Genomic DNA, 15,614 nt, shown 5'->3' with positions numbered 1-15,614 from the left:
GCAAAGAACGGAAGAACGGTATCGGATCGATGGCTGTTAACTCTGTTTTTCTTGCTACCTTTTGCACACAGGGTTTGCTCGTTTGTGCTCTGCCGATCTGTTCGAAACCATCGGCGCATGACCCTGCCACACTGCACCGTTGCACTTGCACCGTGTACGGATGGTGCAATGACACAGGTGGGTGTTGTTGTGTTTTTTTGCATCATTTAAGAGAAGAGTTACACGCCGAACTATGAAGAAGGGAGAGAGCAATAGCAGAGGCAGCATCATCGCAGCACGATGCCAAGCGGAGATTGCTAGGGGTTTGGGATGCTTTCGGGTCGAAAGATGCAACACCGAAACAATTCATTCACCGCGGTAGTGATGGGAAGAGGAAGAGCATGGGGAAAGGCATGGAAACTGTTGCCTTCCCGCCCCACCCTGCCAAAAAGTGCCACATCCGTCCGTCCGCGGCGCGGATCGGAGCCTCCGACAGAGAGGGAAACGCGACCGACCGACCGAGTGCGATCGTTCGGTATATAAAGACCTATCACTAGGGCAGATCGTATGCAGTGGATGTTTCACTTTCTTTCTTCAAACAACAAGTGGCGTTCCGGTTCGGTTTGTGGTGTGGTGCTTTCGGGCTTTGGCGATTTTGTGACTTTTTCCCCCGTTACCGACGGTGGTTGAGAAACAAATCCCTGTGCAGAGCGCAGGATTGTGTGTTGTGAAAAAACTAAATCAGTGAAGAAAGCATAGTTTGGGCAAAATGAAGCTTTTGGTGAGTGTTTTGAAAATTGAACGATGTAAAAGTGAATATTGCTTTGTGATTGCTGTTGTTTTGGTGTATTGATACAAATAAAATTGGAGCTTTATGAAGTGAAACAAAGTTAAAATTAGCAACTAGACAAAGCAACTCCATTTGCTTTGAGACAATCCTTTACACCGATGTACTGATGGATGCAAACTAATTAATAATTTTCCTACCCACAGATTGTACTCGCACTGGTTGCATCCGCTTACGCGTATCCGCAGCATGAACATCATGAACGCCACGAGCATCACGAAACAACCACGTACATTCCGATCCTAAAGTATGACAAACAACAGGGAGAGGATGGCAGTTATAGAACTATGTAAGTGAATGTGATACGTAACCAACGTTTCCTTCGAAACGTTGTCTCTGATCCATCTATCTCTAAGCTAATTGTACTAAAATAATTGCTTAATTGCTCCTCTGTTGCATCCCACCAGCTACCAGACGGGCAACAACATAGTTCACGAAGAGTCCGGCTACCTGAAGGACGCTTCAGAAGACCATCCGAATGGAATCTTGGTCCAACAGGGCGCCTACTCGTACGAAGCCCCCAACGGTGACGTCATCCAGGTGCAGTATACGGCCGACGAGAATGGGTTCCGTGTGCAGAGCGACAGCCTGCCGACGCCACCCCCTGTGCCGCCAGCAATCCAGGAAGGTCTGAAGGAGATCTACGAGGGCATCAAGCGCCGGGAGCAGGAAGCGAAGAACAATCCCAAGTACGCGGAGGACGAAGCCAGACGGGCTCAGCTAGACTACAACGGACAGTACTACAACCAGTAGAGCCGGTGTGGTGTACCCTCTTGTACGGTGACCAACCGCCAGGTGGCTTCGTTCAATGAAGAACTCCTTCGTCTAGCTTCGTTCGTAGCGTGCACGAGCTGTTAAGAAAGCGTTCTAGCGCTGTTCAGTAGATTTCCTCTCGACGCATATTTATAATATTTAAGCTTCTCAAAGCGATGGCTACGCGAAGCGCGCATTGCTACCACCCAATGCAACACGTCACGATATTCATGACAAACTTCATAGCTGCCTTCAGCCAACGATAGAGATCACGTTTACGACAACAACTAAACAAAAAGCAGTAAAGAAAGCGCAACCAACATAGACTGTGATTAACCTAGCTACTTCAAACGGAAATGTTATTGAGCTGTTTGGTTTGTTTTAAATAAAAGTTTACAAAAAGTAAGCAATTGGTTTCTGTTTTACGGCGTTGAATAAACGCATTTAAAATTGCTCCGGCCAAAAGGAAGACACGATCATTAACGTCAGGTATGTCAAACTGGCGGCCCGCGGGCCGCTTGCGGCCCGCTTCGATAATGAATGCGGAACGCGAGAATATTTTGAGAAGTGCTGAAAGCACTGCAAACCAAAAATCTGTCATTACTATTTGTCGAAGTGTATTCAATTTTCCAGAGAAAAACAATCATTGTGTCGCTATATTTTTCTAAATTAACATTAATGTTCCCATAACATTTAACAAACTTATTCTACACGTACGTACCGAACAACCGAGACCCTTAAGAAACATTAAATCGAATGCAAACTCATTCGTTTTATGTTTCGATTAAATTCTGAATATTAGCATAATTTTGTGCAGACTCGATTGAACATTCTATATGGAAAAACAGATATGCATCTGTCTAGAAACGAAATCGAAATGAAAATAACACGATACACACACTTGGAAACTTTGCTACAACTAGTGATGGATTGTCAAGCTAACAGTTTCGCTCGTTGCCGTCCGAAGCCTATAGAGCCGTCTAGAGTCATTCGGAACCGTTGGAGTCATCGGTTGTCGCACGGAGCGGCTAGTCTGCAGTCAGAAATGGTCCCGGTCGGTCCTACCGATCTTAATGCCTCTGACTGCCAAGTAAAGGCTTCAGTCGGCTCCGAATTGTTCCGAACTGATCTGCACGGCTCCGACCTTAGTATGTTACATTTTTGATATTCGATTGGAGCCACTTCTGTTTTTTTTTTCGTAATCATCCCACCATAAAAATCAGTTAATATCCAATATGTACGACTTATCGAAAGCGTTTGTAGCCAAGTTGAATTTATTTGAATCTCACATTCCACAAGTCGAATTGTACTTTGCAACCTGCAAAATTAAATGAAATGCCGAAGTCCTGCAATACATAGCTAATTAATAGGTTAGCTCACACAGTCCTTTCCTTAATTCGCGAATCATTTCCCTTCAAGTGTAAAAAAAATTTGCCAATCTTTTTGGGTTCACACACCATGAATCTGCGTCGGATAAAAATATCGTAATTTAAAAAAAATTATTCATAAACAACGGGTTCTTGTTATAAGAAATGAATATATCACAAGAACATTTGGGACTTGGAAATTAGCGAAAACTAATGTTTAAACACGATTTATTACTATTTTTCTGTTGAACTGTCAAAAAATTGCAGGCAAAAATTTTTGGTATTCATCCAGCGATGTATAGCTCGGATTGCTTATGAAAAAAATTCGCAACATGCAGCTAGATTTTCCCTACCTCAGTGAAAAGTGGGGTTGAGTGATATTTTCTAACAGAACTGCCGTGTGAGAACGCGACAAATGAAAAATATCCTATTTTAATAATAAGTATAAAAGAGATTGTATGTGACTTTAAAAGTATATTAAAATTTTTTTTAATAAAAAAGAGCACAATGAAAAATAACATCGCAAATTTTAAATAAGAAACGATTCCATATTTGAAGCGAGGAATACAAAACGTCAATTTGTTTAACTTGCGGCCCGCGAATCACTGAAAATCTGTACTTGCGGCCCTCTGATGAAATGAGTTTGACACAGCTGATTAACGTGAAGGTATTGGTTGTTGATTGTTGTAAATGCTTATTGCATAACTTCTGGCGCAATTGGCTGTCATCTGTTTCTGAGATATGCCGTGAGGGCTATTTGAAAGAAGTATCGTTACTAGAATTTGTTAAACACTGGTTTTATTTGGACTTATTTCCCTTGCTTATTGCTTAGGAGTTTGGAACTTGTAGCCAAATATCCAAAGATATTTAGGCAGCCAATCTTGGCTCGCTGAAGATCGCTATTTGAATAGGTCTTTTACAGTAGTTAAACAGCTTAAAAGTATCAGAAGGTGCTTTTAAAAAGCCCTTAAGCAGCATCCCTATGCTACATTGAAAGGAAGGATTTTTTTTTCTTTTTTGCAAGTTTTTTATTCGTCTTTGCCAATCCGTTCGATACGTTCGATCAAACTGATCAACCCAATTGAATGAATTTTTTGTCTACTTCCAACGACACGTAGGAATTAATGATAGTGAGAACAAAGTAGTATGGGGGATTTGAGGCTACTATGAGCAGTTTTAATTGCCTTTTTTTTAATTTATCTTATTTTTTTACATTTGACTAATTTACAATTTCAATTTGATTTTCATTATTTAAAAAATTGATATATGTCTCAATGCGAGTATTTCAATTTGAGAACAGAAGGAATAGTTCAATATTTTGAACTATTTATGATACAGGTTTAAAAGGTAAGAAGCTGTCCTGTGGTACAATCTAAAAATCGGCCGACTTATTAACATCGTATGCCTTATATGAACCGTCCTTATCTACATTATCCAGCTGCGTGGCACTTTATAAGCCTAGGTTGTAAAACCAGAAAAAAGAAGAAGTTTTAATCGATATTCGAAATAATTGATAACTAAAACTAGTGAAAATTTTGCCTTGTAGATAAACGGTTTTGCCTCTTATACGTGGATTTGGAGATACGCTGTTTTCTAAATTTGACAATAATTTGAAAAATTGTACTAACTTGTCACATGAATTGTAAAATGCCAAATAATTTCCCCTTTGATCGAATATTAAAAAAAAACTATTTCAAAAGATTTAAAACAGTTATATTCAGTCAGAATCATTTCAAAGAATATCCCAAATAGCATTGGAGCGTTACGTTTCGCGATTTTTGTATGGAGGCGTTACTGCTCGCTACCTGCTCATAACACTGCTCGATAGCAGTCCTTAGTGAGCAGGTAGCGTGTAACATTCTATGTAAGCTCAATGAAAGCTCAAAGCTCAAGCGTTACTTAGCGAGTGCACGAACCACAGTATAACGCTGTGGGTTCTGTATTCGGATGTAAACAAAAACACACACACTTTTTTAAAATTTCGATGCACATTGTCCAGTACAACGATAAAATGTATTTTATTTAACTATTATTCAATACTTACATGCCCCAATATATGGTTTTACACGTTTATATACGATTTCAACCATCACTTTGTATGGTATCAACTGATGCCGACGGCGTTGTTGTCTCTGCGTCAAGCACATGTATTGTTGCCGCTTCTAATGCTCGGGTCGTTTTTTCGTTAGCAGTAGCACAACGATTAAACGCACTAATTGTACCACTTGCAAAGCGATACAAATAAAGTAAAACACATAATACACCGTACAACACACTTCTTAACAACACTTGCACATAAAAACCACTTGTCGATGCGGTGATCCAATGTCCTGTTTGCAGTGGAAAAATAACAATGAAAGATTAGAATGCTTTCAAATATGACATTATTTTATAATACTTTCCTTTCCATGCTATTTTGTGGTGTATGGCAACGTTGGTTTGCTTGAAGATACACAACGACCGGTGTGTTGGTCCAGTTGAGAATGTGCCGATCACGATCACAGCCGGCTTTAGTGATTGTTGTAGAAACTGTAACAATGATCAATATCATTAAATCTGCATTATTTTTACAATTCATTGTGATTTCATGAAAAAGTAAAGTGAAAAAGTAAAGTAAAAGTGAAAAAGTAAAACATTTCATCTTACCGGCGTCGTATTTCGTCGGCATACACACACACACAGCTGCTCGATCATACTCGGACGAATGTTGCCAAATTTCGGGATGAAATGATGTTTTTCCTGTGGAATAATGTGTTCAAACATTAAAAGATAGTTTATTTACTGAAATATGCACAGAACACTTACCTTTTCCCGAGTTTTCACATAAAATTTTACGATTATTCTGCACACAATCTTTACGGGCGGTTGTCCGTGTTTGTTTACGTTTCTGACTTGACAGATATGCGCGCTGGCATGTGACGAAGTGAAATACATTCAAACCTCGCCAATTGCAAGTCTGCTTTTTCAATTGAATACAAAAAATCCGAGTTGTTCACATAAATATGAGAAAAAGTCAGTTTATCCAGTTTGTATAAAATAACAAACATGACAAAATACGCAGACATTAGTCGTGTTACAAAATTTCTTTCTAATAAACAAAATCTATCTTTTTTTTGTACACATATGATATAAATGCAATTAGCGAGTTCTAATTGTATCATATATATTGCTATTTTCAAAGCGGTTTAAATTAAAACAAACATCCGTGTTTTTTTAAATAATCAGAAAGATAATTATATACTTAATAATGATTAAAATGTATTTTATTACATTTATGTACAACGATAACCTAACTAGTAAGCATGTTCATGCACGTGTGTAATTATTTGATAATTTTTTTGTGATCCCTATATGAATGTTATTAAGTAAAACAGACAATTTACTCTGTTCCTTTTTCAATTCTTCAAGATAAGGTTTTTTTTAATAAAAACATGTAAGTTTGTTTAAAAAAAAACATATATAAATACATATATATAAACACACATACATATATAAATATAAATATAAATAAATATATAGATATATATATATATATATATATATATATATATATATATATATATATATATATATATATATATATATATATATATATATATATATATATATATATATATATATATATATATATATATATATATATATATATATATATATATATATATATATATAGGCATATATATATATATATATATATATATATATATATATATATATATATATATATATATATATATATATATAGGCATATATATATATATATATATATATATATATATATATATATATATATATATATATATATATATATATATATATATATATATATATATATATATATTTATACTTATATATACATTTATTCATATAGTATATAATATTATAATATATATAATATACTATATATAAGTTGTTAATATTATTATTTTTATATCATTATACCAATGGCGGAAACCTTTAATTTTTTCATAAAATTTTAGTACAAGTTTCTGTTAATTTTGTTTTAAAATATGTGATCTGAATCGTTATGAAATATCCATCACTCATCTTTTCCAAATTCAGTTAGACCATCTCGCTTTGAATTGAATCGATTTGAATTCTAAGTCAGAATGTATGGGGTGCGCGGTACGGGTAAGAAGAACATAAACGCATCACAACACCAAAGTCTGGGTGAGACGGTGATGGTGTGAAACGCTTCTTGCTTCAAGCTCTTGTGGTAACAGTGTTAAAAGCAACAACAACAACAGAGAATAACGCATCGCGTAGAAACAAACACACCGTTCGTGGGTATGTCAGGGGGGGAAACAACGGGAAAAGCTCAATTCTCTCTCAGCGATGCCGCTTGGGTAAATTAATAATTTTGGCTGGAAATCATGAGATTCGATTTACGCGGAAATTCGAGATACGCAGTATTGTACGGTCGTTTTTGGTCTCCATTAACCGTATATCTCGGGGGCTATATGTAATATCTAGTTGCAAATATTACAAGCCATTGATGTATAACTATGCATAGCTAGGTAGAAAAATGTTTAATTTAAGCATCTGCGATTAATATTTTTAAATAAATTAACTAAAAACATTAACAAATTAATTACCTTTTTAATAAAAGAATGTTTAAATTTTACTGTCTTGACTCTTAAAGAGACAAAATCTAGCAAAATATCATTAAAAAAAAATTAAAAGCAAGATGGAATAAAAATACAAAATTGAAGTTATTTTGACCAGCTCATCTTGCACCGTTACAATAAAATAATATTTAAAAACTAAATTATGATAAAATTACTGCGCCAAAAAGTTTATATTTCGCAAAACCACGTGGTTCAACTGAACGCAAACGAATCCTCAAAAATCCTCGCTCGAAACGTCTAAAACAGTCACAATTACTTACAAAAAGCATCGCCAGCGAGGGAAAATCGCATCGATTTGAAGCGTTGGCGAGCTCGCGAAAACCGCAAAATCGCAACTGCTTTTTGGCCTGCGGAATCCGTTTACAACACACAGTTCGTTGCTAGACATGTTTGCACCCGAAGCAGGCCGAACAGTGACAGCTTCCACCTCCTCCGCGGCTCATTTGTTGTGAACAGTCCCACCACCGCCGAGGTAAACAAGTACCATGCCGTTGTGAAATTCGTACCGTGTGCGCGCAATTAAAGTACACACGCGTGACGAACGTTGACGTCGGCCGTCACCGTTCTGCACCGCCGTTAGCTGCGAGTGTTTTTTCTTCCCATTCTTACATAATATGCAAGAACTTGACCCACATACCTGCGCCACTGACCGTTCGCTATGTTGTTCCTGACGAAAGTGCCGAGCTCGTTCTGCGTTCTGCTAAAGCGCAGCTGCTCGTGCCCTGTAATACATGGCGTACGGCCGTACAGTCCCAACGCTCCCGCCACCGCCACCGCCAGCAGCGGATCGCCCGTGTCCGCCGTGGGGAAGACGCCCGTCGAGCTGCTGAAGGAGAAGCTTAACCACGGTGAGATACAGCCCGATCCGCACCAGGTTCGCGTCACCGAAGCCCTGCAGGTAGTGTATGATAGTATTAAAACCTACAGCCCACCTAAACCGAGCACTGGCATTGGGAAATGGTTCAGCTTCGGCAGGGCGGAGAAGGCGGTGGCCGCACCCAAGGGACTGTACATCTACGGCAGCGTCGGCGGAGGCAAAACGATGCTCATGGACATGTTCTACGACTGCTGTGCGGTAAGTGTGCGACCGTGTCCTTTGCACACGGCATGCGTGTGCGTGTGTTGGTGCCAGCGTGAGAGTTGGGTAGGGGATAACCTCGCCACCTGTGTTCGGTTTGCTTCTAGATTGATCGAAAGCGACGTGTGCACTTCAACTCCTTCATGACCGACGTGCACGCCAAAATTCACGACATCAAATCGAAACATGTGCGGGATGCGAGCAACAGCAAGCCACAACCGTTCGACCCAATTAAGCCTGTTGCCGAGCTGATTACCCAGGACTCGTGGATGATTTGCTTCGATGAATTTCAGGTATGTCGCAGGTGCCGTAGACGACGGCGGTTGACCTATAGGGTTAGCTGAGTCAGCTGAGCGACCGTGTGAATAATCGCTGCCTTATCGCACGCTGTGCCGTTATGCTTCCCAGCCGTACTAATCACACTTGCATTCCTTCGCCTGCTTCTCCCTCTTCCCTCCTCGAAGGTTACCGACATAGCGGACGCAATGATCTTGAAACGGCTGTTCACTTATCTCTTCAATAACGGCGTGATAGTGGTGGCCACCAGCAACCGTGCCCCCGACGATCTGTACAAAAATGGGCTGCAGCGTAGCAACTTTGTGCCGTTCATCGGAGTGCTGAAGAATCACTGCAACATCGTAACGCTCGACAGTGGCGTTGATTATCGCACGGCGGCGCTAAAGGGGGAAAGTAAACATTACTTTGAGTACGTTATACAAACACCGTATGCATGCGAATCGATCGTAAGCGATTGTTTGCTTTTGTTTTGCAGCAAATCCCAAGGCGCAAGCGAAGCGAACGCTTCGATGGACAAACTGTTCAAGGTGCTCTGCTCGCAGGAGAACGATATGATACGCCCGAAAACGTTTACCCATTTTGGAAGGAATATAACGTTCGCCAAAACCTGTGGCCAGGTGCTTGACAGTACATTTGATGAACTCTGTGATAAGGTAGCTATCGAATGAATGATTGTTTTTTTCCTATTTGGATCAAACTGACTTGCATTTCTGATGCCGCTTTTAGCCACTCGGTGCAAGCGATTTCCTACAGATAGCACAATTCTTTCACACGGTACTGATACGCGATATCCCGCAATTGAACCTGAAGCTAAAATCCCAAACGAGACGATTCATCACGTTGATCGACACGCTTTACGATAGTCGCGTAAGGGTAAGTGTAAATATCGCTACCACCAAGCATTAGTGACCGTAATTACGGTGCATGTAAATAATCCACACTACTTCCCGCATTGCCAGCTGGTAGTATCGGCGGACGTACCGTACAAGTATCTGTTTTCAAACGATGCTCCGGACGATATGCACACCTCGGACGAGCATCGTATGCTGATGGACGATCTCAAAATTACCAAGGATTCGACGGACGCCAGTTCGAACATTTTCACGGGTGAGGAAGAAGTATTCGCTTTCGAGCGGACAGTGTCGCGACTGGCCGAAATGCAGTCAGCCGAATACTGGACGCTGTGGGAGAAGCACCGCTAGGTAGAACGATATTCAAATTTCGCGCCAGCATTGGGCCGAGTGTATAACGATGGGTACTTAAAATTTTGTGTGTAAATAATTGACGACCAGAAGGGGTTTTGTAGGCAAATTTTAAATCAATCTTAAAAAATAAACTAATATATTTATTATTGCTTTTGCCGCAAATTCAAAAACATTTGCTTTTTACTCATATTAGTGTCACTGAATGAAAGAATAAAATAGAAATATGAATAGGATGTAGAGGAATATAAAATTTCAGATTAGTTTTTTGAATAAAAAACGATTAAATTTGAAATTGACGGCGACAACCGCTAATGTGACAGCGCTGCTTTGACAGAAACACGCTTTGACGGCCCTGCTTGCCAGCTGTGGTGTTTTGACGTGGATTTTGTTTGTTTGTTGATCGTACGGATTCTCTTTCTACCAAAACCAGAATTGTTTGGTATATTTGCCGTCTAGAACCGTTTTCAAATTAGTTTATAGCTACCATTCCCACCGCACGGTTAAAAATGGCCAAGGAGAAGTATTCCATTCTGCTGCCGACGTATAATGAACGTGAAAACCTTCCAATCATTATCTGGCTGATTGTGAAGTACATGCAAGAGGCGTAAGTGTTTGCCCTTTGTTGGCTATTTGCTTGCAACAAACAGCTTAAATGGTTAATTTCAATGCTTTTCTTGCAGAAAAATCAATTTCGAAGTGATCGTCATCGACGATGGCAGTCCGGATGGGACACTGGACGTTGCAAAGCAGCTGCAAAAAATATACGGCGAAGATCGTATCCTTCTCCGGCCGAGGGCAGCAAAGCTGGGCCTGGGAACTGCCTACATTCATGGAATAGAGCACGCCACTGGTGATTACATCATTATCATGGATGCTGATCTGAGCCATCATGTACGTATTCCAACTGAAGACGTGTCCATGCGGATCTTTCCATGCGTCGCGTCTCCTTTCAACAAAACCGGTTTCTAATTGCGGTTCCCCCTCTCCATTTGCAGCCCAAATTCATTCCACAGTTTGTTGAGCTGCAGAAGAAAGGTGGCTACGATGTAGTGTCGGGAACTCGGTACAAGGGAACCGGCGGTGTGTATGGATGGGACTTCAAGCGGAAGCTCATCTCGCGCGGAGCGAACTTCCTTTCCCAGTTGCTGCTGCGTCCGAATGCGTCCGATCTGACCGGATCGTTCCGGCTGTATCGCAAGGAGGTTCTTAAGGAACTGATATCACGCTGCACCTCGAAAGGATACGTCTTCCAGATGGAAATGATCGTTCGAGCCAGGCAGCTGAATTACACCATCGGAGAGGTTCCAATATCGTTCGTCGATCGTGTGTACGGCCAGTCTAAGCTCGGTGGTTCCGAGATAGTACAGTTTGCGAAGAATTTATTGTACCTTTTTGCCACTACGTAAGCAAGGAAGAGAATAATTCCTCTTTCCAGGACAGCATTTCCGTTGTCATCATCAATAAACTCCACACACACACACACGGGTATGAAGACGAGAAGCAAATCGTACCTGTTGTTTTAACAATCGTATTCACACCGTTCCGATTTCTTCTACCCTCTGTTTAAGCTAACTCTTGCACAAATGATCGATTCTGTTTCTGCTGATCACTCGCGCCACTTTAATGGTGGGAAGAGGAATCGTTGGCCGACGATTTGCCGTACTGCTTTTCCCACCAGACGACGTACTCCTCCTTGCGCTTTTCACGCCGCGCAAAGTAGTCGGGGAACTGTGCCTTTTCCAACGGGTGCCAGTAGTCGAGTACCCAGTCCGGAGGAATCACTTCACGCTCGAACGCGACACCGCCCGGTGACATGGGGACTAAAAAAAAAAGAGAAAGGAAAGAAGCACAGTGAAAAGGCTCTATCACAAATCGCACACATCAATCCGCCGTACACTTCTTCGGTTGGTAGTGCTGCTTTTCGAACAATTCTCGTTCGCCATCGGCCACCAGCTGGGCCACCTTGGCCGGGTCCTTTTCGTTCCGGTGCTGATCGAAACGCGCTCGCATCAGAGTAGCCTGGTAGCGGAAGATGTGTCTGCAACCAAACAAGGACACAGTCAGTTGTTTGTTTTGAATGTTCCGAACGTGCACGGTGGCCTAGCTCACCGTACCCGTCCAATTACATAAGCTGGTTCCCGGAGCAACACTCAACCGCGTACCCGAACCGGTCTGTTTTGCAAGCTTACCTTCTATCGAACCATGATTCTAGGTTGCGCAAGGACTTCTTGTACAGCGTGCAAACCCGGCGCGTGTGGGCCAGTGCCGCATTGGTCGGTGCGGACATTTTTATTTACGTAAATCTCCGATGCGAGCAAGTGAATTCGGTTCGATGCAGGTTTTGCTTTGGGTGAAAATGTCAAATGGTGAATGTTGTGACGTTTGTGAGCAGCCTGTTCAGGGCTGCTTCGTCGAAAGGGGTGAGTTTTACAGGGTGATACGCCAACGTTCGGTGGCGAGATAAGACAGGGCTATTCTTTTCATTTTTTTATTGCTTCATATATATTTTTGAACTTGAGCCACAAATTTAGTCAAATACCAACAGTCAGAGAAAATAAAAAAAAATTGATAAACCGATAAAATAATATTGGCGGAACGGCTCAAAGTTATTATAAGAAAGGGTTCAACAAACCTTAAAAAACCTCCCAAGTGCCACAAATCCACTAAACGGCCCAAGCTCTCTACCTATACGGAATATTAGACAGATTATATAAGGAGAAAGACTTCATGTAGCAGACGGTAAACGACTGACGCATTCTAAAAATATCACAAAATATCAGGTGGCTCCATCTGTTGGTGAGATTACCACCCAGGAGAAAAGCTTCACTTTTCCTTGCTTTGAGAGCTTTCTCTTTCTCTCAGTACTGTTCCCAAGTGCCACAAATACACTAAACGACCACTAAATGGGTTCTAAACAACTCAAGCTCCCAGCGGAATATAAAAATACTTCGTGTAGCAGACGACAAAGAACTCATGCATCCTAAATATAGTTAAAAAAAAAGCTAGTGGCGCCATCTGTTGGTGGGATAGCCACACATCGGAGCTTTCTTTGCTTTAAGAGCTTTCTCCTCCTTCCTTCTGTACTGTTGTATATTTCGCATTGAAGTTATCCCAAGTGCCACAAATCCACTAAAAGACCACTAAACGGCTTCTAAACGACTCAAGCTCTCTACCTAAACGGAATATAGAAAGACTTCGTTTAGCAGGCGGCAAACGACTCATGCATTCTAAAAATAGCAAAAAAGCTGGTGGCGCTATCTGTTGGTGGGATACCCCAACCAGTTGAGCTTCATCGCTTGGAGGAGAGCTTTCTCATTTCCTCTGTACTGTTGTATGGTTTCGCATTGAAATTATGCATCGCTAGAACTGGTGAATGTTTAAATACTAAACTCCAAAGGAAACCACCAGCACTGAAGCAAGTGAGATTTGAGTAATGGTCGTTGGTGTTTATACCCACCCCTACCAGCATTAAACGGCTTTGAAGGCATTCAGAAGGCATTTAAGGCCTTAGTCGCCTTAGAAGGCGAATAAAGATTTCAACCGAAACTTTCACGGCTGAAACGGGATCTTTACGAAATCTTTCAACTTTTTGATTCAACGAGAACAGATAACTTGCCGCCATCTTAGCTTGTTTATATACTGCCCAAATAGCCAGAATTGCTTAAGCAGCTCATTTTGGCACGCTAAAGATCGCTGCTCTAATTCGCCTTTTGCAGTAGATAAACAGCATCAAAGTTCTATGTGGGTCTTTCAAACAGCGCCTAAGCAGCTTCCTTATGCCACGATGCCAGGGATTATTTTTCTTTGTGTTTTATTTTCAAGCAAGCGTCATCGATGAAATAAACAACAAAATTTGTTTGGTTTAAACACATATGTATATTTTTAAATCTTTTGTATTGATAAATTATACAAATTTTTACACAATTTACTGATAATTCACAATCGCTTCACTCAATATTCATTCTTCAAGTAACGAATCTAACTTGTGCAGCAGCAATGAGATTATTACCGGCGTCCGTCTTTGACACTTTGACAAGAGCCACCTTGTACCGATGTCATGCATTAAAAAGCTATAAAGTTCCACCAAGTTCAGTACCCTTTCTTAACAAGCCTTCAAGTTCCATCATGAACCCTACGCATAGTGCTAATCAGCCGCAAAGTTCCAACGAGTACCATGTGCCTGTTAAAAAGCTCCATAGTTCCGCAAAGTACCGTCTATCTCTTAATCAGCCACAAAGTACGACATCGGAACGATTTTTCGTTAAACAGCCCTAAATCAGCTATAAAGTACGAGCTGGCTATTTGGGTGGTTTTGCACCCTCATTAATGTAACTGCCAACTAGAGTAGTGACAACGCTTTTGGTTCCGAACCGAGAAAGCGTGTGTTCAAATCCTAATTTTTATTATCTTTTTTCTGTGTTTATTTCTTTTTAAATTAATATTTTCTTGCTATAATTAGAACAACCCAAATTTATGTGAAGCGAAATTTTAAAAACACCTTTTCAAAAAACATTATAATGACTATGTTTACCCTTCATAATCAGGATGGGAGAAATATGTATCTCATTTCTCCTTTTACTAGAGTTATCGAAATAAGTTTGATATATTAATACCTTTCAACGGGGTGGTCTTTAACAACCGAATAATGCAGACCATATTTAATAAAGTGAAATAGCTCAGAGCTTAACGCAAGAGAACATAACACGTAAATCGTGCTATCGAATCTCACGCACATATCTGGGAACACTACAACAGCGCAGTGCTGAAGACGCTTGTAAGGTTTTCTTTTGACAGTTGCAATTTCAAATTTCAAATTAAAAGCGAAATTTTTCAATGACATATTTCAAAGGCATTTAATTACTGCTAAATGCACTGCTGATCGCCTTCAATTCGCCGGCGATTACAAGGCGATTAGAAGGCATTTAACGGAAATTTGCGGGTAGGGCATTGTTACCCACCAGTACTGAAGTAGTTAAGATTTCAGAGTTGGTGTTGACCAATCTTATAGATTTTTGCTAGGATAGTTAGAAGGGTGTCCCAAACAGCCAAAATTGCTTAAGCCGCCAATTTTAGCATGTTAAAGATCGTTGCTTTAATTCGCCTTTTGCAGTAGATAAACAGCATCAAAGTTCCAGGTGGATCAAACAGCGCTTAAGCAGCTTCCCCAAGTGCCACAAATCCACTAAACGACCACTAAACGCCTTCTAAACGATTCAAGCTCTCTACTAGTGATGGGCGGGTCGACCCGAACCTATCGGGTCGGAGCCATCCGTAAGCGACCCGGAGTCGTTCGGGTCGACCCGAAAGGTACAAGTAGGTTCAGTGGGTGCAACGACTCCGGTAGGTGCGAGAAAGCATAAGCGACTCCGACCCGTTGGTGCAACGAGTTCGAGTCGGGTCGGGCCACAGTAGGTTCAGTTTGACCCGAGGGTGCAGCGAGTTCGGGTCGACCCGATAGAT

At 40.8% G+C, this 15,614-nt stretch overlaps 4 protein-coding genes and 1 long non-coding RNA gene across 5 annotated transcripts; 3 read left to right on the top strand and 2 right to left on the bottom strand.

The window, feature by feature from the left end:
• The first annotated feature begins 529 nt into the window (after positions 1-529).
• LOC1279287 (endocuticle structural glycoprotein ABD-4) lies at positions 530-1,985 on the top strand. The gene is made up of 3 exons (XM_318986.4): positions 530-760; positions 973-1,115; positions 1,234-1,985. Exons 1-3 carry the CDS (start codon positions 749-751, stop codon positions 1,577-1,579), a joined length of 501 nt encoding a protein of 166 aa, XP_318986.3. The 5' UTR covers positions 530-748; the 3' UTR covers positions 1,580-1,985.
• A 3,359-nt stretch (positions 1,986-5,344) lies between these two features.
• LOC133393758 (uncharacterized) lies at positions 5,345-6,326 on the bottom strand. The gene is made up of 3 exons (XR_009766368.1): positions 5,752-6,326; positions 5,593-5,685; positions 5,345-5,475 (listed from the first exon to the last, which is right to left on the bottom strand). It is a non-coding gene; the product is annotated as an uncharacterized LOC133393758 (long non-coding RNA).
• A 1,665-nt stretch (positions 6,327-7,991) lies between these two features.
• On the top strand, positions 7,992-10,324 carry LOC1279286 (putative ATPase N2B). Its single transcript, XM_061660237.1, has 6 exons — positions 7,992-8,649; positions 8,760-8,945; positions 9,117-9,358; positions 9,425-9,602; positions 9,676-9,822; positions 9,909-10,324. Exons 1-6 carry the CDS (start codon positions 8,233-8,235, stop codon positions 10,149-10,151), a joined length of 1,413 nt encoding a protein of 470 aa, XP_061516221.1. The 5' UTR covers positions 7,992-8,232; the 3' UTR covers positions 10,152-10,324.
• A 168-nt stretch (positions 10,325-10,492) lies between these two features.
• LOC1279285 (dolichol-phosphate mannosyltransferase subunit 1) lies at positions 10,493-11,685 on the top strand. The gene is made up of 3 exons (XM_318984.5): positions 10,493-10,758; positions 10,835-11,045; positions 11,150-11,685. The coding sequence occupies exons 1-3, from the start codon at positions 10,661-10,663 to the stop codon at positions 11,558-11,560; spliced, it is 720 nt and encodes a 239-aa protein (XP_318984.3). The 5' UTR covers positions 10,493-10,660; the 3' UTR covers positions 11,561-11,685.
• Positions 11,641-12,528, bottom strand: LOC1279284 (NADH dehydrogenase [ubiquinone] 1 beta subcomplex subunit 9). The gene is made up of 3 exons (XM_318983.4): positions 12,344-12,528; positions 12,050-12,192; positions 11,641-11,974 (listed from the first exon to the last, which is right to left on the bottom strand). The coding sequence occupies exons 1-3, from the start codon at positions 12,439-12,441 to the stop codon at positions 11,775-11,777; spliced, it is 441 nt and encodes a 146-aa protein (XP_318983.3). The 5' UTR covers positions 12,442-12,528; the 3' UTR covers positions 11,641-11,774.
• Between the last annotated feature and the right edge of the window lie 3,086 nt (positions 12,529-15,614).

The sequence above is a fragment of the Anopheles gambiae genome, chromosome 3 (genome assembly GCF_943734735.2).
Source record: "Anopheles gambiae chromosome 3, idAnoGambNW_F1_1, whole genome shotgun sequence".
NCBI lineage: Eukaryota > Metazoa > Arthropoda > Insecta > Diptera > Culicidae > Anopheles > Anopheles gambiae.
Note: the sequence above shows the minus strand (reverse complement) of the source record. Positions and strands in the feature narration are given on the sequence as shown.

Bases quoted from the DNA above. Each gene is read 5' to 3' on its own strand.
- LOC1279284 (XM_318983.4), bottom strand. From the start codon at position 12,441: ATGTCCGCACCGACCAATGCGGCACTGGCCCACACGCGCCGGGTTTGC. The intron at 12,193-12,343 runs GTAAGCTTGCAA...GTTTGGTTGCAG, and splicing joins GAATCATGGTTCGATAGAAG to ACACATCTTCCGCTACCAGG. The intron at 11,975-12,049 runs GTACGGCGGATT...TTTTTTTTTTAG, and splicing joins GCACTACCAACCGAAGAAGT to TCCCCATGTCACCGGGCGGT.
- LOC1279287 (XM_318986.4), top strand. The intron at 1,116-1,233 runs GTAAGTGAATGT...GCATCCCACCAG, and splicing joins GATGGCAGTTATAGAACTAT to CTACCAGACGGGCAACAACA.
- LOC1279286 (XM_061660237.1), top strand. From the start codon at position 8,233: ATGTTGTTCCTGACGAAAGTGCCGAGCTCGTTCTGCGTTCTGCTAAAG. The intron at 8,650-8,759 runs GTAAGTGTGCGA...GTTTGCTTCTAG, and splicing joins TGTTCTACGACTGCTGTGCG to ATTGATCGAAAGCGACGTGT. The intron at 9,823-9,908 runs GTAAGTGTAAAT...CCGCATTGCCAG, and splicing joins TTTACGATAGTCGCGTAAGG to CTGGTAGTATCGGCGGACGT.
- LOC1279285 (XM_318984.5), top strand. From the start codon at position 10,661: ATGGCCAAGGAGAAGTATTCCATTCTGCTGCCGACGTATAATGAACGT. The intron at 10,759-10,834 runs GTAAGTGTTTGC...CTTTTCTTGCAG, and splicing joins GTGAAGTACATGCAAGAGGC to AAAAATCAATTTCGAAGTGA. The intron at 11,046-11,149 runs GTACGTATTCCA...CTCCATTTGCAG, and splicing joins ATGCTGATCTGAGCCATCAT to CCCAAATTCATTCCACAGTT.